Source organism: Danio rerio, chromosome 7 (assembly GCF_049306965.1).
Source record: "Danio rerio strain Tuebingen ecotype United States chromosome 7, GRCz12tu, whole genome shotgun sequence".
NCBI lineage: Eukaryota > Metazoa > Chordata > Actinopteri > Cypriniformes > Danionidae > Danio > Danio rerio.
The window spans coordinates 65025233-65052266 of record NC_133182.1 but is presented as its reverse complement, the minus strand read 5'-3'; the positions used below and the strand labels follow the sequence as shown (position 1 = coordinate 65052266).

General features: G+C 36.1%; 2 protein-coding genes across 2 annotated transcripts in view; one reads left to right on the top strand and one right to left on the bottom strand.

The window, feature by feature from the left end:
- stim2b (stromal interaction molecule 2b) overlaps window positions 1-27034 on the bottom strand; it is an 860843-nt gene that overhangs the window by 437008 nt on the left and 396801 nt on the right. The window lies entirely within an intron of this gene.
- Window positions 183-27034, top strand: plaa (phospholipase A2-activating protein). Its single transcript, NM_212690.1, is given in 14 exon segments — window positions 183-396; window positions 3116-3309; window positions 3394-3494; window positions 8168-8288; window positions 8466-8633; window positions 12177-12312; window positions 12384-12553; window positions 14956-15107; window positions 16119-16338; window positions 21835-21900; window positions 21988-22059; window positions 22146-22253; window positions 22489-22656; window positions 26308-27034. Coding segments are annotated over 14 exon segments (2397 nt in total). The 5' UTR covers window positions 183-247; the 3' UTR covers window positions 26880-27034.

Sequence of the window (27034 nt, the reverse complement as noted above, 5' to 3'; positions counted from 1 at the left end):
TCTGTTCTTAACTAAAATATATTATGCATACTTCAAGCGCAAAATTAGGGTTATTATAATGTTAATGAATATTTACAGAAGTATGATATTGTACTCATAAAAATAGAAGTATTTCATATGATCATGTCAGTGTTATAATTGATAGTGCGGCTTTTATTTTGCCCGGTGTTGTCCCGTCATGCATTGTGTATGTGTGTAGTGTTGCTGTGTCAGTGTGTGTAGTGATCGCCGTCTCTCAGCTGTAAAAATGTCCGGCAGTAACTCATACAGACTGCGCTCTTCTCTCCCGGCGCACGACATGGATGTCCGGGGTCTTGCCGCTGTCGCCTTCCCGGACGGAGCGTTCGTGTCGGTGTCCAGAGACCGGACCGCGCGGGTGTGGGTACCAAACCCAAGGTACTCCAGCTCCAGCTTCCTCCTGTTGTGTCTCACACCGGCTTTACATTTGTTTTTGTCGTATACTAAGCCGTTTGGTTCGTAGTTTACAGAGTTGTTTAGCTGTACCGTACGTTGGTATATTAAGCACACTATCATTCACTTTCATCTGAGACGAAACTAAAAGGCTATCATTTCCTGACAGTGACGGATCTAAAACACTCCACTAATGAGCGTTAAAGCAATAGTAACGGTATATCCAAAATTAAAATGAAATGATTTACTCGCATTCTTCTTGTTGTTATCAAACTGTATGTTCCCTTCTATCCGTGGAACTGTTTTGACATCGTTACCATTTACTTCTTTTAACAAACAATGAAACTGAATGAACACTGAGAGTCATTCTGCCTTTTGTGCTCCACAGAAGAGTCAAGCACTGTTAACACATTTTGTGTGAAAACTATGTTTTTATAATTCTCTAACGTCATAAATTGAGTTCCGTTCTTTTTATGTGAAGCTTTATTACTTATTTATTGGTATCCATCACTGCCAGACTGTGCCAGTGCATTAGAGCTGAGCGTTGCTGTTTACTTAGAGAATGTAGGTTACATTTAGAAACACAAAGGCATAAATAACTGCGTTAAAATGAAGATAACGTTTAAACCAACATTAATTTAGAATCAATGGTTTAAAAAGGTGTATGTAGCAAATTAAAATCCAAATTAAGAAAATATTTGGTGATTTTATTCGGCAAAAGTGCATTATATTGGTTCAAATGAACAATGTATGTATTGTATAAAGAATTAGTTATTTTAAATGACTGCTTTTATTCCCTAAATTATAGTTTCCACAGAAATATTAATCATAAGAATATTTTCCAAAATATAATAAGAAAAAAATGAGGAATAAATTTTCAACATTTTCTCAATTTTTACCGAAATAAATGATATTTTCACAATTATTCGTATCATTCATTCATTTTCCTTCAGCTTAGTTTCTGATTTATCAGGGCCGGTCGCCACAGTGGAATAAACCACCTAGCCATGGGCTGGTGTAAGATTCTGATGGTATGATAACTTTGGATAGCAGTATTACAGTTGATTGCTGCTGTAAAATATATTCTTTTTTTTATTGTCTGGGTAAAATACTAAAACTTTTTTTCTCTTTGAACACAATATCTTTTATTTTGAGAAACATTTAAAGTATTTTGGAGCAGTAAACATGTCAAGCTAAATAATTCAACTGAATCTTTGACTTCTGCTGTCTTCATGTGTTTCTAACACACAGATTCATTACAATTTTAAACAACATCTTTTAATATCTTTTCTGCTGGAGACACTGTTGACCTAAAATTTAAAAAATGTAAATAAATGTTTGTATAGGACCTTGCCTCTTCCAAACGGCGGTATACCTTCAAAACGGTAATCGTTTTTCAACTACACATATGGTTTTATCCAGCCACAATCTAGTACCATGCTGGGAAACGTTATAAGTATATTATTAAAACTGAAAACAGCTATTTTAAATTTTAACAATATCTGACAGCACTGTATAACTTTTTACTGTATTTTTGATTGAGTAATCGCTAAGCGTAAGAGGCTTAGTTTAGAAATATAAAATACTTTTGAACAGGATGTATACATGTATCGGAGGCCAGCTAGTGAGTGCTGTGCAGGTAAACCTCACTCCTGACCTCACTCCTCTGACCTCTGGGTTACGTTGGTGCCGTGACCCGTATGGGATTGAGGTTTGGGGGTGAGTGTAACGGAGGCCAGCTAGTGTGTGTTGTGCTGTGCAGGTAAACCTCACTCCTCTGACCTCTAAAGGTGCTCTAGCGACAGACGCTAGAGGCCATGTTTTTTAGCCTCCTTGTTAGAGCAACCGACTCCCATGCGGGAGGTCGCTGGTTCGATCCCAGCTCTGAGTGGGTTGGGCGGTGTAGGACCGGTGGGCTTACATACAGAAAATTATAAAATAAAAAAATGTTGTTTTGCTTTTAAAAATGACACACTTCTGATTAGGGCTGCATGATATTGGAAACATTGTAAAAAAAATTCTCTGCCATATATATTGTGATCTTATTTCACCAGATGACTTAAATAGCTCTATTTGCAAAGTCATTACTTGGTATGATTTTGTAGGGGAGTGATAAACATGTATATATATATATATATATATATATATATATATATATATATATATATATATATATATATATATATATATATATATATATATATATATATATTTGTAATCTATTATATACAAAAAATACAGTCATAAATAAACACAACTGAGCTAATATTAAAGTGAAATAAACAATGCTTTATAGTTTTCTGGAGTGAGCAACAGTATTCAGGTACAGAAATTGAATAATCAAACGTAAAATTGCACTGTATAGTCTTCACCAAATAATTTAATAAAAATAATCTTTATGAAACTTTTTTGTGCACTACAAAAATGCTTTAAACTCTCTTTAAATGCTCACACAGTCACATGACCTAAAACATGCAGATGATAAACTTTCACTCTATAACTGTTCAGTTCTGCAGTGTCTCCACAAATCAGGTGTGTTTTGACTTGTGGTTTCTGATCATCTTTAATCCTAACTCAACATTGCACGTCTTGCAATGTGACTTTTGCAAACGCACACATTGCAATATCGAAGCACAAATGATATATTGTGCAGCCCTACTTCTAACATTGCCTTTTAAACTCCTCTATTTTTTTTCTTGTGCAGTGAAAACCAGAGTTTTACAGAGATGCACTGTATGAACGGCCACTCAAACTTCGTGTCATGTGTGTGTATCATCTCTCCTAATGAAACGTATCCACGAGGACTCATCGCCACCGGAGGACACGACAACAACATCTGCGTGTTTTCACTGGACCGACCAGACCCCCTGTTTACCCTCAAGGGTCATAAAAACACAGGTACTGTCTATTATTATTATTATTACAGTGGTGTAAACACATGCAGATTATCTTTCAATGGCTGATTTCTGTGTGTGTTTACAGTCTGCACACTCTCTGCTGGCAAGTTTGGCACAATATTGAGCGGCTCATGGGACACTACAGCCAAAGTGTGGCTTGGAGAGAAGTGCATGATGACTTTACAGGTAAAGTGACACGATTCTTAGTATCGCAACAGCAGGGCAGCACGAATAATTTAAGTAAAACTTGAATTGCAATTTGGCTTGGTGTCAATTTTAAGGACACAATTTAATTAGATTAAATTATGTTTTATGTGTTTTGAGAGTGAAGGACAGCATTGTGTTCTTTTACACAAGCTGATCATGATTTAGTGGTTTCAGTGTGTCAGATTCTCAAAACACAACTCTGTGCTCTTAGATTTGTTTTGCATTTGAGAATGCAACATGCCAACTGTTTCCCTTGAGTTTTATGTATAAGCCAGCTGTTGTCAATGAAAGAGAAGCTTTCATTCTCCTTGGTGTTTTTTCTGCTAAAGTTAAATTACATCTTGTACACAGTTTTACAATTGTTATTATTGTTGTTAATAATTGTGGTTCTATCCCAAAAAGGGGAGAAATCACTTTGCCGAACGCTCACGTTCAATCTGCCCGGTTGGTGGAATGAACTCCCTAACTGCATCAGAACGGCAGTCACTCGCTGTTTTCAAGAAACAACTAAAAACTCAACTATTTAGTCTCCACTTCACTTCCTAATCTGCAATTGCCTCTCTGGATATACCACTAACTGTACTCAAAAAAAAAAAAATTACTAATGCTTTCCTTCTTAGACTTTACAGACCTGAAACTTGCCTATAGCATTTATTCATTGTTGCTCTTATAGTTGTGTAAATTGCTTCCTTGTCCTCATTTGTAAGTTGCTTTGGATAAAAGCGTCTACTAAATGACTGAATGTAAATAATAAATAAATAAATAAATAAGTTAAAGAGATGACTTGAAATAAAAAAAATGTAATAAATGAAAATAAATAAATACTACTACCAATAATAATCAAGGATGCTCATTTCGGTAAATTTTTCCAACCGAAAACTGCTTCTCGTTAACCGAATATTAACCAATAACTGGTCAGATTACATTAAATTCATTTATTCATATTTTTTTGGGCTTATTCCTGTTATTAATCAGGGGTCACCACAGCGGAATGAACCGCCAACTTTTCCAGCATATGCTTTACACAGTGGATGACTTCTGGCTGCAACCCATCACTGGAAAACATTCGTACATACTCATTCACACTCATACACTATGGACAATTTAGCCTACCCAATTCAACTGTACCGCCTGTTTTTGGACTTGTGGGGGAAACTGAAACACCTGGAGGAATCCAACGCCAACACGGGGAGAACATGCAAACTCCACACAAAAATGCCAACTGACCTAGCGACCTTCTTGCTGTGAGGCGATCAAGTTATCCGTGACGCCCCCTAATATTAAGTTATCATTTAATAAAAAATGTATTTTGTCTAATAGTAAACATGTCTATTTTGTGTCTGATGCATTAAATATAGCATTTTAAAACACTTATTTTAACATGCAAACAACAGCAAAAATATTAACAACAGAGCATCTTCACGCACCAGCAGTGTTTCCAACAGCATAGAAAAACAGAACAAACTAAATAAAAATGATAAAATAAATAAGCCTGCCTTATATATCTTCAACTAAATTACAAATGTAGATTACAAAACCAAAACAACGACTGAATAATTCTTAAGAACCAGCATAGGCAGTTTTTTCTATTCATGTATTTTTTCTTCCGTCAAATAAAAATAGCAGGCATGACCTGAAATCAATTGCTCCGCTGTTATTCTTATATCAGAAACGTCTGTTAACATTTTCAAGATATGTCATTAATTTTAAGATTCTGTCTTGAGCATCTGATTTAACCTCGGAGCTTCTGTGTTTTCAGTTTCGCCATCTTTCAAGGTTTATGTGCACGCTGCATGTGATGAGACAACAACAAGGCACATATGTTGACTTCTTTTTAATGTATAAGCTACTATAGCATATAATAATTTAGTTCTTTACAAATAGTATTGCATTAATTTGCATTAAAGCATGCAATTGGTTGAGGAGTGATCATTGTGCAAAAACCTGTAAAAAATGCATCCCGCTAATTACTATGAGCATCCCTACTAATAATAATAATAATTATAATTATTGGTATTAATAATGTTAAATATAACAAGATGTATGGCTATTGACTCCCCATGTTGCGTGAGTTTTCTTTGAGTGCTCTGGTTTCCCCCCTCAAGTCCAAAAATATGTGTGAATTGGGTAAGCTAAATCTTTCGTAGTGGATGTGTGTGAATTAGGGTTGGGCATCTAAGCTCTAATGCCGATCCGATACGCATCTCGATACAAAGAATACAATCCGATATATTAGCGATAGATTTGTGACATTGCGATGCAACACCATACGATTTACACCCATATCACGATACAATGCGATAATTCAGCACTAACTTATTAGATCAAGTTTATGAGATGATGTAAGAAAAGATGCTGTGCCATTGATTGAGCTTGATTATTTATTAACCAAGTAAAACCAAGACTTTTTTTACAAACTGGCTTTTCTCTCAGAGCCAGAGTGTCAGTTTACAGTAGAGGGCCATTTTAGAACCTATAGCACATATTATTTAAGTATTTTCAAGATAAACAGAATGTATAAGTGCAATATATATTATAAATGTATATATTTGCACTCTTTCAACATAAAGGTTTACCATTGCACAACAAGAATTGTGATTTAAATTTTCAACTATGAAAGCAAGTTTTACAAAGATATATTGTGCCACTGAATATTCAAAACTTAAGGTGGTGAACTAGCAGTGTTATGCTGCTTTGAAACATCACTGTCACTGTAAACAACAGGCTAATAAAAATATAAATAAATAAAAATTAACAGGAGGAGGTGTTTAAAACCTTCGTTCTCCGTGACACTAGGCTGAATATCTTTGCAGATGAACAATGCAATAGCATTCGTTATTGGCGTAGAGCCAGCAGAACTGTTGCGCATGGGGAAAACTTTCAATGCTTTTCTCACCATTATTGAAGCTGGTAGCTACAGTTGAAGCAGAGCAGGAAGCCGGGGATGCAGAAACACTGGAAGATGCTTCCACAACAACACCGTGGTGCCGCTTCAAGTGAAAAATCAGATTAGTCGTACTGCCCGTGTATTTTACAGATGCGCGGCACATTTTGCAAATTGCATCTGTCCTGTCAAGTCGTCCATCCTTAAATCCATAATGTTGCCATACTTTAGATTTAGAACTCAGTGAGAAATAAAATGTTTGTTTTGCTTCTCGCGCTTTCTGAGGGCGCACTACTTGCTTCATCCGCACACCTGATACACTGAGTTGTAGTGTAAGTGTACACATCCGCAAGCCCGTTGCTAATGCTTACTTTATGTAGGTCGAGTAAATTATGCACCAAAAACAGGTTGACAACACTTGTTAATAAATAAAAAATACATTCTATATTAAAAATATAAGCTGTATCTTGGAAAAACTGATGCATTCGCAAAAACCGATGAATCTCGATTTGCTTCCAAAATTTCATTCATCCTCTGCTGCTCTACCGATGCACTAGCATCGTGCACGCTCATGACCGCGTATCGATACATATCGGTTAATCTTCTCATCCCTAGTGTGAATGAGTGTGTATGGATGTTTCTCAGTGATGGGAAAAACATACACTGGATAAGCTGGAGGTTCACTCCACTGTGGCGACCCCAGATTAATAAAGGGACTAAGCCAAAAAAATGATTGAATGAATGAATATGACTGGGATATATATATATATATATATATATATATATATATATATATATATATATATATATATATAATCATAATATACATCATAATAATGATGATACTGTATTCAACTGATACTGTTATGCAATCATACATGCATCTTTTAAGACAAACAAGCACAATCTGAGGCTATTGTGAATTAAGTAAAGTGAAGTTTTCCTGTATAATAATTTATTAATTACTGTTATACATTTTTATTACATAATAGTTGTAACTCTGGACTTTGTATAGCAGACACTCAGTTTAAATACATTATTATAGACATTGATACATGTAGGTGCGGACAGTCTAAAACAAAGCATGCAAATGAAGTGTTGTTGTCGTCAGGGTAAATTGCCTTTCCAGCCCCGATCTCATCAGCATATAAGTACCCATTCGCGATGCGTTTTAGCATGAAAACAGTGTGCAAATGGTGTTCTGGAGACAGAACCTGTGAAACTGACAATTTGCATTACTTTCAAGACAATCAGGGCTAAGGAAACCAAGAGATTTTAAGGTCTGACACACCCTAAAAAACAAAACAATATAACTTTTCAGGTATATATAGATTATTGCTAATTTGGAACTAGACTATATAAATTATTATACCCACATTAGTTTACGGAAATCACAGTGCATTGACTAATGTTAACAAGCATAAAATTTGAATTTTAATAATACATTAGTCAATGTTGAATTGTGATCAATAAATGCTGTACAAGTTCATGATTAGTTAATATCAGTAAATACAATAACTAACGAAGCCTATTGTAAAGTGTGACTCATATTTTTTAAATAATTTATTAAATGTGTTATAAGGTCAAGTACAGGGTGTAAATATTGCTCTAAAGACCATTTAGAATGCATTATTCAAGCAGCGTGCTACTGAGTATCTTTCGCGTAAATAATGCAGCTCTATCTCTTTAAGAGCGATGTCAGATATGCAATGTATTGCAGTATGCGAGTAAGTGCTGACTGCTTTCTTCTGTAATTGCTGCTCCACAGGGACACACCGCGGCTGTTTGGGCCGTGCTCATTTTACCAGAGCAGGGCTTGATGCTGTCTGGGTCAGCTGACAAAACCATCAAGTTATGGAAAGCTGGTCGCTGCGAGAAGACCTACACTGGTACATCTGAAAGCTCAATGTTTAAATACTAAGCTAGAACTAAACACATGTAGAATGGGCCTCCAGCAGGGGTCACTATTTGTTGCAATGGTGAAATAGTGTGTGAGATAATTGAAGTGTGTGTGTGTGTGTGTGTGTGTGTGTGTGTGTGTGTGTGTGTGTGTGTGTGTCCTGCAGGTCATGAGGATTGTGTGCGAGGACTGGCGGTCATAAATGATGTGGAGTTCTTCTCCTGCAGTAATGATGCCAGTATCAGGCGGTGGATGGTGACGGGTGAATGCGTGCAGGTTTACTACGGTCACACTAACTACATCTACAGCATCGCCGTCTTCCCTAACGGAAAAGGTGCTTGTGTCTTTTGTTCTGCATTATTTTGGTACAGGGTCAGAAAAGTTTGCATTAAGGTAACTTCTTTTGCTAGGAGTCTGCGGAGTCTTAAAAATTAATGTAAAGAAATTTAAGGCCCTTAAAAAGTTTTAAATGCCTTTTTTGTGAAGTATTAAACTTGGTATCTTTTTTGATTATGCTGTGAATGGCTGTATGTTAAAGTTTGCCTGAATTAAATCTGTGAATCTCAGGATGCTTTGTAGTTTATGAAATCAATCCTGCTAGATTTGACATCTTGCTGCTTTATTTACTTCAGTGATCAATAGCCCCTTTCACACAGTGATACCGGAAAATATCCGGAAAATTTACGGAACGACTTTACCGGTATGTTCAAAAAAGCGCTGTTCACACAGGCGAGGACGTTACGGAAATTTTCCGGAAAAGAGCATTCACACATCCATTCCAAAATACCGGTAAATTCTGACATCATTCACCACAAATGAGCTTTAAACGGCTGCGCTTGTATTTGTAAACATTTGACTAAATTACAAACTCTTTTGATGATCAATATTGTAAACAACTTTCACTGGATCATATTCGCATGTCGAGATGTTCATAATATGTGCGTGTGCTGCCGCTCACAGGCTGTTTCATGGGCACACGCAAAGCTTGAAGGTAAACAAACAACGGCTTATCATAAGCATCTTATCGATGATTATTTGCACAGTTGGCATTAAGGAGAACATATAAACGTTATCTGACTAACTTCTAGCAGCTAAATGCGTCTGGAAAAATATTCAAAGGCTTTTATTCTCACAAACCGCGCGGACGTAAATGCGTCTGACTGTTGTGATTGGCTAAAGCAGAAGTCTTACGTCAGCACGTTCTAGACGTGCACGCGCTTATTCCGGAAATATTCCTTCTGCGTTCACACAGCGCAGCATTCCGGCAAATTGCCGGTAATGTTACAACTTCTCTTTCCGGAAAATAGCCAGAACGAATTTACCGGTATTTTCAAAAAGGACCTGTTCACACATACAACCTTTCCGGAAAATTGCCGGTAATTTTCCGGAAAGGTCTGTATGTGTGAAAGGGGCTAATGCATCACCATTATTTCCGCAGTTTTATAGGCACCAACCTGCTGAATTAGCTAGATTTAATAGATTTTTATTCTGATTTTTATAATTGAATTAATTTCTTACATCAATATTCAGTAAATATACTGTAAGTTAAAATCACACCAGTGTTTCTGGTTAAAGCCTAAAGTGGTTATAAGGTCTTAAAATGTATGGAAAGAGTCTTAAAAAGGTCTTAATAAATTTCACTCCTTGATTCTTGTATATACTGTGTTTAGGATTAAGGGTCAAAATTTGACCTGGAAACTAATTCAGGGCTCCCATGCTACTTTAAAGTACTTAAAAGTACATGAATTTCAGACATACTGTATGGATTCAAGACCTGGAAAGTACTTAAAAACAAACACAGGTCATTAAAAGTGCTCAAATTTAACACTTAAATTAAATTTGTTTGTGGTTTAATTTCAACAATTGTACTCAATTGTCAAAAACGGAATGAAATCCGAGAGTAACACTGACAGATAATGGACATTTTATCAATATTTCAGAAACCGCACTTAAATATCACCAGTATTGAACTCAACTAATTTTATTAAAGGTTTTTATACATGACTTTTTAAAATGGTCAGAATAGTTGAAAATGATTATGACATTTTTAATGTAAATATTAAGTGTAAGTGAAATGTTAAGTACAGCACATACTTTTAAGGAGCTACGTATGCTGGGGTATTAATAACAAAGCTGCTTGATTTAAAATTTATAAGTCCTTTATTTGTCCTTGAATCTGCTGTTCATGAAAGTGTGGGAACCCTGTGGTTATATAATTATAATTAATTATACTTAAAAAAAAATGTTTGTTATGAAGATCCTCAAAATTATGATCATCAATGTATTATTGGATTCTATTCTTAGCCATGTGAGCAAAATAAAAAATACATTCATAGTAAATGAAACAATTGGATAACCCCTTTACTGTCTCAGTAGGAGGACACTTTTGTTTACTTCACTATAATGTGATTAATCTAATCATGACAAACTGTATATCATTGGAAAGGTTTAAATCTTTTAAATACATATTTTACTTTAGTTTTTTTTATTATTTAGAAAGAGAAAGATTAAAGTAATTTACTGTCTCCCTTCAACCTGTTGGACTGTTTGCGGTTTCATATTTAAAGCATACTATTATAGTCTCAACATAAAGCAATCATAACAATCTTTATATCATTTGAAAGCTTATATTTTCTAACCTCCGAAAGTGGTGGCTGAATTTTGAAAGATATTACTGAGCAACAGTTATTTGTTATTTATTAATTTGCAGCAAGGATACTCATCAGTATCTTAAAGCATTAGTTTGCTACAGCAATCCAAATGTAAAAAAGGTTTTGGTGTTTTTTAGAGGCTACATTGATTTTAAACGCCACCAAACTGCCACACTACTCAGAATTTTCAAGCCTAGTTTACAAATGTTGTCAAAAGTATGACAAAATATGGTTTCTACTTCTCAAAGCATACACAGAAATAGAGGACACCCTCATATGGTCATCAATAGAAACTGTGTGTCTATCAGTGGTCATGTTTGGTACTGCGGCCAAACTAAACCTCACTGAAAGCTTTAAATTTGGAATAGAATTTGTTCAGATATTCAGCCCTGATTTTATGCCAGATTTGGGCTAAAACAGGTTTTGTAAAATACATATTTTATGTAATTTAATAAACTATAAATGTAACATTTTAATATTTCCATAGACTTATTCACATACAGTTAGTTTTCTTTAACTTGTTTAACCTATTTAATTTAAGATACAATCTGACATATCTTCTTTAAAATGACACCAAGCTTAATTATTTGCATCAATAAAATATAATATAATATTATGTTAAAGCGAAATATCAACTGAAAATTAAAAGCTACTCGCCCTCAATATATATATATATATATATATATATATATATATATATATATATATATATATATATATATATATATATATATATATATATATATATTTTTTTTTTTTTTTTTTTTTTTCTGTTAAACTAAAAAGAATATATTTTGAAGAATGTTGGAAACCAGTAGCCATTGACATTTATAGTATCATACTATGAAGGTTTATGGCTACTTATGCTTTTCAGCATTCGTCAGAATATCTTCTTTTGTGTTTACCATATGAGAGAAACTCGTGTTTGGATGGGAGAGTAAAAGATAATGACAGAATTTTAATTTTTTGGTGTACTATTCCTTTAATTTCTTGACTCTTGTTAGATGTTCATTTTAAAATCTTAATCACATCACGTATTACGTATTAATTTTCTGTTATTTAATTAATTTATTTATATAGCACATTTAAATAAAACAAATGTTGACCAAAGTGCTTTACAAATCAAACAACACACAAAACCTATTACTTGCGTATGTTAACCTAATAAAAATTTGTTACATTACCTTACCCATTATACCTTTTTTTTTTTTTAAATCATATCATAGACTTTATCAGCACAGGAGAGGACAGGACACTGCGGGTCTGGAAGGAGGGTGAATGTAGTCAGACTATTCGTCTTCCCGCTCAGTCGGTGTGGTGCTGCTGCATTCTGCCTAATGGAGACATTGCTGTGGGCGCCAGGTAATGCATGTTACTGCTGTTTAAACTAATTTATTAGCCCGTAGGAGACTGACCTTTTCACATCTCTGAAGCGACGGCATTATCCGCGTGTTCACTGAGAGCGAAGACCGTGTAGCCAGTGCACAGGACCTGCAGGCGTTTGAGGACGAGCTTTCTAAAGCAGTCATCGACCCCAAGACTGGAGATTTGGGGGACATCAAGATAGAGGAGTTACCTGGCAGAGAGCACCTTGATGAACCAGGTCAGCAGTGTGTTCAAGAATGTTTAGTGTTATAATGTTTCTTTTGTTGTACTATCATTTTTGTTGTAGTGTCATTTACTTTTTTTTATGTAGTTACTCTTTTTTATTTTTTTTAAATTTAGTTCACAATTTTATAAATACAGTGGGGGTAATTAGTGTTCAACACAACACGTCATCATTTTTCTCAGAAAACATCTTTTTAAAGGGGCTGTTGGCTTAACATTTTCACCAGATGTTGAAAACAACTAAAGAAATGCATATATGCAAAGAAAACAAATCTAATTAGTTTACAAATTAAGTTCCGCATAAGGAAATGAAATGAGACTGGTATTGAACACATGAAGAAAAGGAGCTGTGGAAAGGCAGTGAAAGCCCAGACAGTAGCGGAAATCTCTTGGTAGTTAGAAAGCAGCCCTTTTCCGTTTAAGTCAAGTCAAGTCAAGTCATCTATTATTGTCATTCTGCGTTATGTGTGGACATGCAGATGAATGAAATGTCATTCATAAATTAGTACATAATATTACATAAATTAGTCATAAATACAAACACAACACTGAAAATAAAAGCAATCAAAAAAAAAAAACTATAATAAAGGATACTTAACTATACACATCAGACAGGCTATACAAGTATTTTTACATGAGTACTTTTACATTTACAATTCCTCAGTGTAAATGAATATCAGCTCCCTCAGTTCAACATCTACATTAGCAGGATGATGAAGAAGAAACCAGGGTAGACATTTAAGCAAGATAATGACAAAGTCCATTTAAGGCTTTCACTTGGCGGCCACCTTTGAAACGCCTCACAGGCTGTGGGCTCGGGCATTCTGTTTGAATGGGGAAACATCGAATTCTCTAAAACTGCTTGCCAAGCTTATGATTACATTTCATTTGATAACAGGAATCATTAATACAATTAAACAACAACTGTCTATTTAGTTTCAATTCTGAATGTTCGTAACACACAAAATCTGCAGAAACTCACGTCTTGTTCGGGCCTCTCCCCCAGAGAATTGTCATTCTATAGATTAGATTATATTAGACTCATCTTTATTGCCATTACACATGTACAATGCAATGAAATGCAGTTTAGGTCTAACCAGCAGTGCAATAGCAGCAAATGCAGGATACAGGAATAAGTAATAAAGTGCGGTTAAAGAAAAACTATGGTCATATTTACAGATGAATGTACTATAAATATTATATACAGGTTGTATTAGCTATGAAAAGAGGTTTAAAATAAATTAAATATAGCAATCACTGATTGGCTCTTGTACTAGAAGGCAGGCTTGATTCGCTATAAAGTGATCGATGATTGGCTCCTGTGCTAGTAGGTGGGGCTTCATTCGCCATATTGACAGTTACACTTTTCTCCATTCAAAAGTATATGAGTGACATGTCTTGTGTATTCTAGTGTATTCTACAAGACCCAAAAAACAGCCAAGGAGACTCTCAAATGCTTTTAGAGAAAGAAAATCAAGCTGTAGAATGGCCCAACCAATCTCCTGAGCTGAATCCAATAGAAAATACAAAATAAAAATCAGATTTGATGGAAGAGACCCACAGAACCATCAAGATTTTTACACTCTGAAATACTCACACCTGAGCAATTCATGGGAGTCATTCTCCATATAAGAGACATCTTAAAGCTGCCATCACCAAACAAGCCTTTTACAGGATATAAAGTATTAAATACCTTTAGTAGTTCAGGACTTTCTCGTGACAACATTTTTTATTTTTATTTTGATGTTTGTGTTGTTTGGGTTTTTACCAAAATCTGCTTCAATACCATGTCCACGGGTACTTTAGAAATATTCACAGGAAAAAAGCATTACGTGTTCAATACTTGTCTATAATTAAAGCGATATGGTAATAGTAATAATAATTATAATTATATATATATATATATATATATATATATATATATATATATATATATATATATATATATATATATATATATCACTTAGGAAGGTTTAGGAGGAGCTGACAACCATTAAACAGTATTTGTATTAACCAGCCAAGTGCTGTAAAAAATATTGCTCAAGTTTAGCATTTACTCAGTCTTTACTTGTTCCAAACCTGTTTGAGTTAAACACAAAAGAAGATATTCTGAAGAATGTTGGAAACCATTAACCATTGACTTCCTTAGTATTTGTTTTTCTTACTCGGGGAATCAGTGGTTACCAGTATTAAGCTTTCTTCAAAATATCTTATTTGTGTTAAAAAGAGCTTAAAAAGATTTGGAACCACTTGAGGGTGAGTAAACAGTAAGTACATTTTGGGTGAACTATCCCTTTAATTGTTACCAAATGATACTTATTTTGTATTTTAGTCATAAGATGTAACAGTTTTGCTCACAGTGCTTTTATTATTATTATTATTATTATTATTGTGCAGGTAATCGTGATGGACAGACGCGGCTCATAAAGGAGGGCTCTAATGTTGAAGCGTATCAGTGGAGCATGAGTGATGGACGCTGGATGAAGATTGGATATGTTGTTGGTGGTTCTTCTCAGCAGAGCTCAAAAAGAGTGATGTATGAAGGCAAGGTGAGATATCAAATGAGGTTGGTATTGTGCATACTAGGTTGTATTGTGCATACTACCTTGGCTATTAAATAGTCACTGTTCTTTTTTTATAAGTAGTTTTTGTAGTGAACACTTAAGGCTGATTTATACTTCTGCGTCAAGCACACGTGTATGCTACGATGCGGCCTACGCGTGGACGCATAGCTCTCGTCGTGGCTGTCGGTGTCGCTGACGTGCACCTGTCAAAAAATGTAACTGCACGTCACAATGACGCATAGCGCAAGCTCTGTGATTTGTCGGCTTGGTAGCGCTGACGAGTGTGGGCGGGGCTGAGAGCGATGCTCTGTGTGAATGCAGAAGAAAAATTGCCGGACAGAGCCTGTTCACATTTAGAACGTGAGACGTCCACTCCAGCCAATCAGAATATTCAGACACATTCACATCCGTGCAATTTAGGAAAATAAAAGCCATTTTCCAGGCACATTCAGCTATTAGATGTTAGCAAGATAATGTTTCTATATACATTTTTAAAGCTAACTTAGTAAAAAATATTGATAAAATGCTTATGATAAACCACTGTTTGTTTACTTTTTTTTTTTTTTTTTTTTGATGTCTCTGGGACAAAAGCAGCTGCATGAACAGTAAAGCTTTAATAAAAGTGAAACCATCAACAACAGCCAGACCCCTTCTGTGTTTACAAATAACAAATACAAGCTCATTTCTGGGTAATGATGTCAGAATTTGCCAGTATTTTGGAATGAATGTGTGAATGGTCTTTTACTTGAACATTCCTCTAATGTCCCTGCCTGTGTGAATCTGAATTTACCGGTAAAGTTGTTCCGGAAAATGTCCAGATATTTACTGGTACACCTGTGGACACCCTTGATGTAGTGATTTATTTATTTTTTTTAAATGAAAGCCGGGCAAACTTGAAACGCGTGTGGACATGGCCTAAGTTTGACCCCTGCCCAAATCTAAGGTTTAACCGTAGTTGCAGTCGTTTTGTAACTCTTGTGATTTCACTTTCTAAAGGAGTATGACTTTGTCTTCACCATTGATGTGAATGAGGGAGGTCCACCAATGAAACTGCCTTACAATGTGACGGACGATCCCTGGCTGGTGGCGCACAACTTCCTGCAGAAGAATGACCTGAGCCCCATGTTCCTGGATCAGGTGGCTAATTTCATCATCGAAAACACAAAAGGCCACACTTTGGGTGCAGCTCCTGCCTCAGCCGCAGACCCCTTCACAGGTATCCAGCAGAGCTCCAAACACTTTCGAATAGTGATATAATGGAGTTTTAGTTAAGTGTCCAGTGCATATAGAGAGAAGAGTGTGTGGTTTGTCAAACCCACTCACAAAAGCTGTTGTTGTTTATTGAGCAATGGGGTAATGTGTTCACATTTGATTTGACTGGATTAATGACTTTAACAGCAGAAATTTGAACATACTGTAACTAAGGTTCACGCCTGAACATACTGTAACCTGTTCACACCTGGTTTTAAGATGCATTTTTATTGATCTGATCACAAGTTGACAAAGCAGAAACATTAGCATTCACAGCTGCTATTTAAATATGTCTCTACTGTCCATTTTCGACCACTTTTGTCTTGATTTCATCGAGGGGAGATTCTATGGACAGGTCCTGACACTTTCATCAGAGGGAAGGGTAAATCTTGCAGTTGCACGTTGGTGCACACTAATGTTACATCAGAGACCAGTTATTAGTGTTGTTGTTAACCACTTAAACTCTGCGGACCCGGTACTGTGTGCATATATTTTATGCACATATGCATCACTTTGGTTTTTATTCTACTGTATAAAAGTTATTTACACTTAAATACACAGTATTTTGGATACCCGAGCTGGGTATTTTACATTGGTTCATTTTCATATTTTTTCATATGACACATGTACAAGTTATAGCTCAAATAAAAGCTCTTGCCGGTGCTCATACAGTTCTAGCATTCTTTTTACTGAATTATATTCATATGCCAAACAGTAGTTGAATGAATTGTGGTGTTTCCATGGCGCAGAAATGTACACAATACATTTATGATCAATAAGCAGCCCCAGATAGCACAGACAGCTGTCATCTCTTACCTTATGCTGTGCCCTTCAGGGCCATTTCTCCTCTGTTTTTGAGGTGATGTGCATAAGTAATCCTTTTATATGTTTGCTGTGGTCCAAAAACAGTGAATTATGTTTGATCAAACAAAAGAATAGGGAAATATGTAAACAAGGAACGGTCCCTGTGGCTTCTATAGCACCTCTCATCAGTTGGAACACAATAACTTTTGCATAGATTATGGTGGAGACATTTTTCTTTTTTCCTATGATTACAGACATGTGCAGGAACCACCAAAATTAATTACAGCACGCTAGACCACACAGAACCTAAAAGGTACACTTTCAAATTTGAGTTTATTATAAAAATACAAAAAACGCCTCTTTTTTTTTTTTAGGTGTTTATTATAACACAGACGACATATACAGTTATTTTAAACACTTTCAATAGTGTTTTATGAAAATTCAAAGGATTTTCTTTAAAATGATACAAAATTTTTGCATTTACACCTCTGCATGTGGATTTGGGAAGCTTTTAAGTTTGGGTAGGCAAAATCCAGGCGGAAATCCCCAAATAGCAGCGTCATTTAAGTGGTTAAGCTTGTGCATGTTTGGGTATGGGCGTTTGTTTTTGTTATTTGGAACCAGGGGACAAAATAAGCTCATGCGACAAACATATCATTGGACAAACATATCAGTAAGACAACGGGAAAGATGAGGAGAGCAGCCTCTTTCATTTCTTTTAATTTTCACACAATGATGATGTGTGTGGATAGAGGGCTGTGTTTAGAGGCTTTTCGATTACACGTGTGTTCACACTATTACAGCAGTCTGATCAAATGCGTTTAGACCATCTCTGAAACGACAGCGGATCTCAATACTAGGTGTGAACAGGTCTGAATTGTTTTAGCAGACTTCAGTAGTAAGTGAGTTACATTAGTTGAGATGAGATGTTATCATTAATCAACATGAATGAGAGTTTCAGTGTCTTTGCTGCTGACAGTGGGATGCAGTATATATATAAGCATCGACTCAAATATTACACCCAGATTTCTAATGGTATGTGATGGTGTCAATATATCCCCATCAATGGATATACTAGGTACATGTTTTCTTAAAGATATAGTGCAGTGGTTTTCAAAGTTGGGGTTGCCAGATAATGAGGGGTGGGGGGGGGGGGTCGCTTGGTGATTTCCAAAAATCCTAAACTTAAACTTACAAACTTTAACAATATTAATCTTTGACACCTTTATGCCATTCAAAATTAAGGCCACGACTGAACAAGGAGGATGATCTCCTAGTGGCTGCAAGTCTCCAAAATTAAACCAAGAATAGTCTTTTCATATCAACATCATTCTCATTAAGTGAGGTTAATATTAAATTAAACAAATGAATAATGATTATAAAAATAGATATGGTTGTAAGATTGTTTCCTTTTTTTGTGTTGCTTATATGCTTAAGTTTATATGGTTCCTATTGGTGTGTGTGCACCATTGTGTGCAATATTTGTAAGCTTATAACCACCTCTGAGCATAGTGGGGGTCGCGTTTTGCGGGCTGAAAAGTTTGAGTACCCCTGATATAGTGGACCAAATACAATAAGCTTCATGACTGATTAAGTTACTAGTATGTAGCTCTATTTTATTGTGCTTTCACGTCTGGTGATTGTTTTGTTCTGAAACTAGGATTAAAAGTGTTACAATGTTGCCTTTAAATCTTGGTGTGGTTCACTTTTACACTGCAAATTTCTAAACTGACCAAAATTGGTAAAACAAGTCAACTGCAACAGGGACAAAAAAGTTGGCCCTAACATTTTGGGACAGAGTGGCCCACTACATTCAATCAAAATGCTACCAATCTGCACGCTCTTAAATATCTTTACCAACTCCCATTCTATAAAAGGCCAAAAGCAGTATTTAGGAAATAATACAAGTTGACCAATCAAAATTTTTTAAAAATTATTTATTTTTATATTAAATTATAATCCACACTGTGTGCCTGTGTGTTTTGAGGGAGTCTTTATTAAACAATGAACATAACAAAAACTGCAAATAAAGTTAATGTTGATTAACAAAATAAAGTTAAACAATAAAAGCAGTGTCAGAGACCCTTAAAAAATGTTTAACTCAACAACGAAACATTAAACATAGATTAAAGATTGTATAGTCAATCAAATGAACTTAAATGATTAAAAAATGCACCAAATATTTGTTTGGGCCCAAACAACAAAACTAAATGTAAAAAAAAATTTAGTTTTGCTTAAGTTGCACACTAGTTTGTTCTTGTATAAATATCATTATAACCAAATTGTGTAAATATTATTGTCACTATAAGCCTACATCATGCTGACAATCAAAAACACAATGTCATGATATCTCATGTGATTGTCCTCATAGAGCTTTAGAAGCACACTGTTCTTTATGATATATATATATATATATATATATATATATATATATATATATATCTATATATATATATATATATATATATATATCATTTGTAAAATAAAGACTTACAGATTAAGTAAACAGCATAGCAGGAAGTTGCCGCGGGCCTTGGTGCAGATAAAAAGTAAACAAAAAAAGTATAATTATATAGACAGATAGGTAACTAGATTGAATAGACAGAAATATATTGATCTGTGCAAACGCATGCTCGCCCCTTCTGCTCTCCATATGCAAGCGTGGGGTCAGAAACAAGCGTGACTTTCGAATATTTTGACAAATACACACCGACATTTCATGCTTACACTGAACCTAAAATGGAAGTTTGTGATTGGGTCAGCTCAATGTCAATAAAGAAAAGAAACAATGGGCTGCAGATTATGTCACATGGGCTGGTCTGTCCGGAAAAGAAACATCTAACTTTCAAAGCAACACAGCTAACAGCATTGTCAATTAATTAGGCAGAAAAACAGGACAGTCTACTAAGTGTTTTTGGGCTGATCAGGTCATAAGAAAATGATCAGCCCGGCCCATAAAGTACGTCAGCCCAGCGGGAAACTGCCCGGTCTGCCAGAGGGCCAGTCTGCCCCTGACCGCAAGTAAATCTTCCTTACACTGGTTAGAATTCAACAGTTTATTTTTTAGGATTCCACTACGCTGCCATACATTGTTATTTTAATTTATGATAATGAAAAATTAGACAAAGGCATTAAAATTAATTAATTATAAACAAATGCATGCCTCTTTCTTAAATGACTTTTTTAAATGACACCTATAGATGTCTTCACCAAAGATAAATCAGAGGTAAGATTTTATCATAGCCTCATTTCAATTGTCAAGTGTTGAAAAAACCAATCTATTGAATCTATTAATCTATTGCCCATAATTGTTTCGTTACATTTATTAAGACATTTCATAACTTTTGTTTTCGTTCACATTTTCATTATTAAATATGAGCTTACAGAGCAAGTTGGCTAGAATTATGCATTTATAGCGTACATTTATATTATGTATAAGAAACGTTGGAAGGCAGAACAAAGTGTTTATTTATAAACTAGTTTTGTAAGGGGCGCATGCTTATGATTGACCACGGCTGGTCCAGCATTAGCTAATACACGATCCACCAATCAGTCAATGCCTAAACCACCATAAATAACTAGAAATTCTTGCCACAGCATCTTCATTTTGAAGAATCCCTCCTTCCACCCTTACTTCTCCTCCCTTTCTGGACAGGGCGGCACGGCGGCCCAGTGGTTAGCACTAGGAATGCTCCAGGATTTTTGCAGCCGATACTGAGAAGCGATTCCTTGTCATGGTGACCGGCCGATACCGATTACCAATTCTGATTTTCAAGTTTTATGTGACTTTGCCATTGCATAAGCACAATTACCCTGAGATCTCACCTTACCTAAGATAATAAATGAAGGATGTTGTATACATGTAATGGTCAGACAACTTTACAATAAAAATAAAAATTTAAAGGCACTTTAAATAATATGTATTATTACTATTATTATTAGTAGAATTATTATTATAAAACAGATAAAATAAAGTAAGAAAAGTGACTAACAACATAATTTGGAACCATTGTTTATGTGTTGTAGCGTTGCTGATGTATAACCCGGGCATGCATGTGCACCTTCCTCTGCTTGTTAAAACTCATAAACAAACACTTGTGATCAATTCATGAGATCGGCCAGATCAACGAGAACCGATCGAGTAGTGAAATGTGATTATCAGCCGATACTGATCTCCGGCCGATCTATCGAAGCACCTCTTGTTAGCACAGTTGACTCACAGCAAGAACATCACTGGTTCAAGTCCTTACCAGGCCAGTCGACATTTCTGTGCTGAGTTTACATGTTCCCCCCATGCTCGCGTGGGTTTCCCCTGGGTTCCTCGGTTTCCTCCCACAGTCCAAAGACATGCGACATAATCGAATTGACCAAACCAAATGGGCACTATAGACAAGTCAGCAGTATATCTCAATAGCAATTCATAATTTCCGTTTATAAGCGGGGGAGTTCTCGAGATCGACCCAAGCTCAAACTCCCCTCTCACCCTTCTATCGTGCCAAATACAGTTTAATATCAATGATCAGCTAAAGGTGAACTCTTAAAAAAGACTTTATAAAACTGATGTTGTCAACGTGACTCCTTTCAAAATTTAGACATGATGTGGATGTGGCTAATCAGTACCAGATGATATATTCCTTCGTATCTTCTGTGTTCTCAGGTGCAGGGAGGTACATTCCAGGTTCAGGAGGCAATGGACAACAATTTGGTGCTGATCCTTTTACAGGTAAGCCTTTATGAACGCTCTTGTTCGCTCATATGAACAGAAGGGTTGTTGTACATTATGTAAGATCTTGTGTGTTTCTTTGCCCAGGTGCTGGTCGGTATATTCCTGGCTCAGGATCCACAGGCACAGCACCTTCAGGCGGAGCTGATCCTTTTACTGGTAAAATACTTCAAACTATGCAAATGGGTAGCATCACACGCAACGTATTAGCCATGTAAACTAGCATACCTGTCAATCTTCTCCAGGTGGCAGTGCCTATTCCTCTCCTTCCCTCCCAAAATCTACAACAAACATCTTTTTCCCCAATACTGATGGAGTCATGTTTGAACAGTCAAATACAGCTCAGATTCTTGGTAAGTGATACTTTTTTTCCACTCAAACTTGATGAAACATTTAGGCTCCAGCTTTTAAAATCTAAGGCTACTTTCTGGTTGGGCTGGAAATTAGCTGAAAGTGACAAAAGGTTTGTTGTGTTTTTATTCATGAGACCATATTAACACAGTAATAGCATGGTAATCTGTGAAACGTATGTCATACTGACAATAATGTCTTAAGTTCCACCTAACGCTTCTCTAATGTGGTGTGCAGGTAAGCTTCGAGAGCTGAACACCAGTGCTCCTGCAGACCATAAGCTGAGTGACGCTGCACTGGACTGTCTAGAGAAGTTGTTGAATCTGGTTACAGAACTCCCTAATCTGGAACAGCCCACGGCAGAGCAGATAACTGTTCTCTGGAGGGCTTGCCACTGGCCAGAAGGTAAGATGTTATTACTAGGACCGCAACAACGAATCGATTAAATTGATAAAAATCGATTAATAAAAGCGGTGGCAACGAATTTCATAATCGATTTGTTGTGTTGCGCGACACGGGGATGTTTGATTATTAAAAAAACACTTTAATTCGGAGCAGAGTGATCACGGTCTCTCTCATGCACTGATACAGAGTTCGGCTCCTCATAGACAGGGATGAGGAGGAAGGGAGTTCAACAGCAGGGTCCTACCTTTGTTCCGTTTTGAAGTGAGGACCGTAAAGTCCCTGGTGCTGATGTTTTACTCGTTATCCAGCTTGACTAGCATGACAAGTTAGCGTTAGCTTGTTTACCTTTAGACCGGCAACTAAGAAAATCAAACTGAGCTTTGGCGCGGTGTTTGACGCTGGGCCAGAGAGAGAGAGCTCATCCTGAGCTGAGCTTTCAGTAGGGACCGTCGGAAAAGTGCTTCTTTTTTTTTTTTTTTTTTTGAAAACAAAACCAACTTAACCCACTGAGAAAGACGTGTCATTTTATCACAATTAAGAAGCGCTTGAACCCCCTAATGCTTAATTTATGTTTTAGACATGTGAATACAAACATGTACTAGTAAAACAATACATTTAGAGTTTGTAAAACACAAGGAAGTCTAACAATTCATTCAAATACAATTTGTCGATGTGTTTTATTTATTTCAGAGACACATTACACATAGTGAAAGTAACTATAAAGTTTAATCTACTCTTCTCTAAGTTCCCCAGCCCCTTACTTGTATGTATTTGGGGAGTAACAAGTGAATTTATGAGCTGAATCCTGCTTGTTCTGCTCTTTATGAACGAGGTAAACGCGCGGCCACTAGTAAACATGTCGACGACCATCTCGTGTAATAGATCATGATCACTTACATGTTTATGAACCGGTAAAACCTCTGTTTGAGATTATATCTCATATATATCTCATTCTTACCCAATTCACTAATAATTTAACTTGTTTTAGGCAAACAATCACTTAATTTTGAGGTGTGTTTTTTTCAGAAAACAAGACAATTTCTTATGCTATTACATGTGTCTAGAGCAGGGATGGGCAAACTTGATCCTAGAGGGCCCGGTATCCCTGCAGAGTTTTGTTCCAACACTAGTCAAACACACCTGAACAAACTAATCCGTGTCTTCAAGATCACTTGAACTCTATAGGGAGGTCTGTTTGAATAGGGTTGGAGCTAAACTATGCAGAACACTGGCCCTCCAGGATCAAGTTTGCCCACCCCTGGTCTAGAGTGTATCTTGATTTAAAAATATTTAGATATTTAGATTGAAAACAGGACAAAACTACTTAATTTTTTTATTTTATTATTATTATTATTATTATAACAGCTCAGGGATGAGCTTTTTTGAATAACCGGTTGGAAATGCTTTTTATCCGACTAATCGAAAAAATAATTGACAGATTAATCGATTATTAAAATAATTGTTAGTTGCATCCCTAGATATTACACAAACAAATATAATTCACTATATTACTAATCTTCAGCAAAGTAATACTGGGGCAAACCAAAGGTGTATAAGTATTTGGTAAGTATTGGTACAACTCCCCTACAGTTAATCAAAGTCTTCCCGATTACTAAAGACTTGTAGTCAGAAAGTAGTCCAGGATTGAATGGGTTATATGCACACAGACTTTTCATTCTCAGTCAGCTATCATCATCGCTTCCGATGAACTGTGGTGTCATTACAAAATTGCCACGTTGATCTTCACTACCTGGTTGATATACAATATAAAGTGGGTCTCAGAACATACGAGAAGCACTGCATGAAATTACATTTTCCTCTGCCATATCTTTAAAATGTGAACATTTATTTTAGCCCAGTATTTTCAATAGAGTTTCCGCACTAACATACTGCTACTGACGCCACTTGCGTTTAGATGGTCTTTCATCTTATTTAGTTGAACAACTAAATGAATGCTCTAGTCTCTTTAACTGTCCATGCTGTTTTTCAGCCTTCCATATTACTTAAAGCACAGCTACCCTCTCAACAAAACTCATGTCATCCATTTTGCAATGAAACTGGAGTGATTTTGAATTTCCGTTGTGAAGCAAACTGCACACGCAAAAGAAGCGAGTGAACTCAAAATGTTCAAATGTCTAATTATGTGTGAATATCGTGATTTACTCATGCAAGGCACATCCGGTGTGTACGCCCCCATAATAATTTACCCCCAATATATAACATGCCTAACACCAGCTTCCTCTTCTACCTGATTTATTTTCAGTATTTATTTTCCAATAATCTGTTCAACTGTTACACTGTCCTTCACCGCAGTGTTTACCTGAGATTATAGGGGTGTAATGGATCACTGTTGATCCATTTTTCGTATGTTGATCACAACCCACGTTTCAGAACAAATGTGACTCGCGGATTAATATATATATATATATATATATATATATATATATATATATATATATATATATATACAATTTTTATATAGTTTTTTTAAATTATTTTTTTTACTTGTTGATGGTTTGTTTTCACATGATGTTGTTGATGATGTGCAAAATTCAGATGGAGGTTTCAAGTGATTCTTTTACATAGGAATCGCTATCAGAACATTAAAATATTTCTGTTCAAGGTTATTTTTATTGTTTAAATCGGCCAAAATAAATGCCCAACAGTTTTTATAGAACTCCAAAAGTGTTTACTTATAAACCCAGGAAAGGCAGCATGTAATAAATATTTATTTAGAACATCCATGTGTGCAAACTTTTTTTGAACACGGTAATTTGTTTGACAGCACTAATAAAGATTGTATACAGACTTAGCTATGTGTATAAATATGGTAATGTGTTATATCAAAGTCAGATACAAACACCACCACACTTATACAAAATCCAGGAAAATGTCTTGTTTTGCAAAAATCCAAGTCTTCACTGCCATTTTGGCAGAATAAACATCCGTAACGCGAACATCGAGATACGCAGCAGCGGAAAATGTTTGTTGATGGTAACTTAAGTTCATCGACAGAACAAAAAAGAAATGCAAACCTTGCGACAAAACTAGACGGATATTATAGCGGAGAACTGTTCTCCCTTACAAAAATAAATAAATAATAATGTAGACTATGCGTCCATGATTTTGTATGCTTTTGTCTGTTATTTTGTGATGTCTGGAAGATATGCGCATGGGGAAAATACTATAGTAATTAAGATTAAACATGTTTTTGAACCACATAGTAAATTGTATAATGTGTACAACTCTTTGTTTATGAAAGCTACAGAATACAGTACTATAGTAAACTGATAAACTGTATTAAGTACGGTAACGTTAGTGTAAACTGTGGTGCATTGGTGATGTTATAATAATAGCATAAAAAAACTGAAACCTGCTGAATTTTTTTTACTACTACAGTTGTGTGTACGACAACAACAAACACAGCAACAAGCGGCAACAATAACAACTATGACAGTTTAATTCAAGTAATTAAATATAGTATGCTTCCAAACACTATAGTATTTACTATAGTAATTTTCATGTAACGTAATTATACAGTATCTACCGCCTCGATGACAGGCAAATATACTTTAGTTCAGTAGAAAACTCAATGCAATATTTACAATAGTATAGTTCAGTAAATTAACCAGTCATCGTCTCCCTCTTCAGACATTGTCTTCCCAGTGTTGGACATCCTGCGCCTGGCTGTGCGTCATCCAGAAGTAAATGCCCATCTCTGTGGCGGGACCGAGGGTGCCAGTCTTTGCAACCATCTCCTGGGTCTGATGTCTCCTGAGGGCAAAGCTGCAAATCAAATGTTGGCACTGCGCACTCTCTGCAACTGTTTCACTGCATCCCACGGCCGGGCTCTCCTGTTGGGCCAGCGTGATGCCGTCCTGTCTCGGGCCGGAGATCTCCGCACCGTCTGCAACAAGAACATCCACGTAGCGCTTGCCACCCTGGTGCTCAACTATGCGGGACGGTTGTACGGTCAGCCGGCTGAGATCGAGGCCAAGGCGCAGTGTTTGTCAGTGGCTAGCACAGCATTAGAGGTGGTGCAGGACAAAGAGGCTGTCTTTAGGCTACTGGTGGCACTGGGGACCACAGTGTCCGGGGACAGCACTGCAAAGGACCTTGCACGATCTTTGGGGGTCAACTCTCAGATTTCTAAATACGCCAGGGTCTCTGATCCAGCTAAAGTCGGGGAGTGTTGTCGGTTAGTGCTGGATGAACTGCAGTGAATGCTGAAACGCTCTTCTCTTTCCATTGCTCCCTCTTTCAGAGCTCTTAACCCTCAATCTCTCTATCATTAGTTTGTATTTAAATTTTCACATTTTGATGCTGAATGGATCTGGATGAATGCATGATGTGAATAAACACTGCTGATTAATCTAAA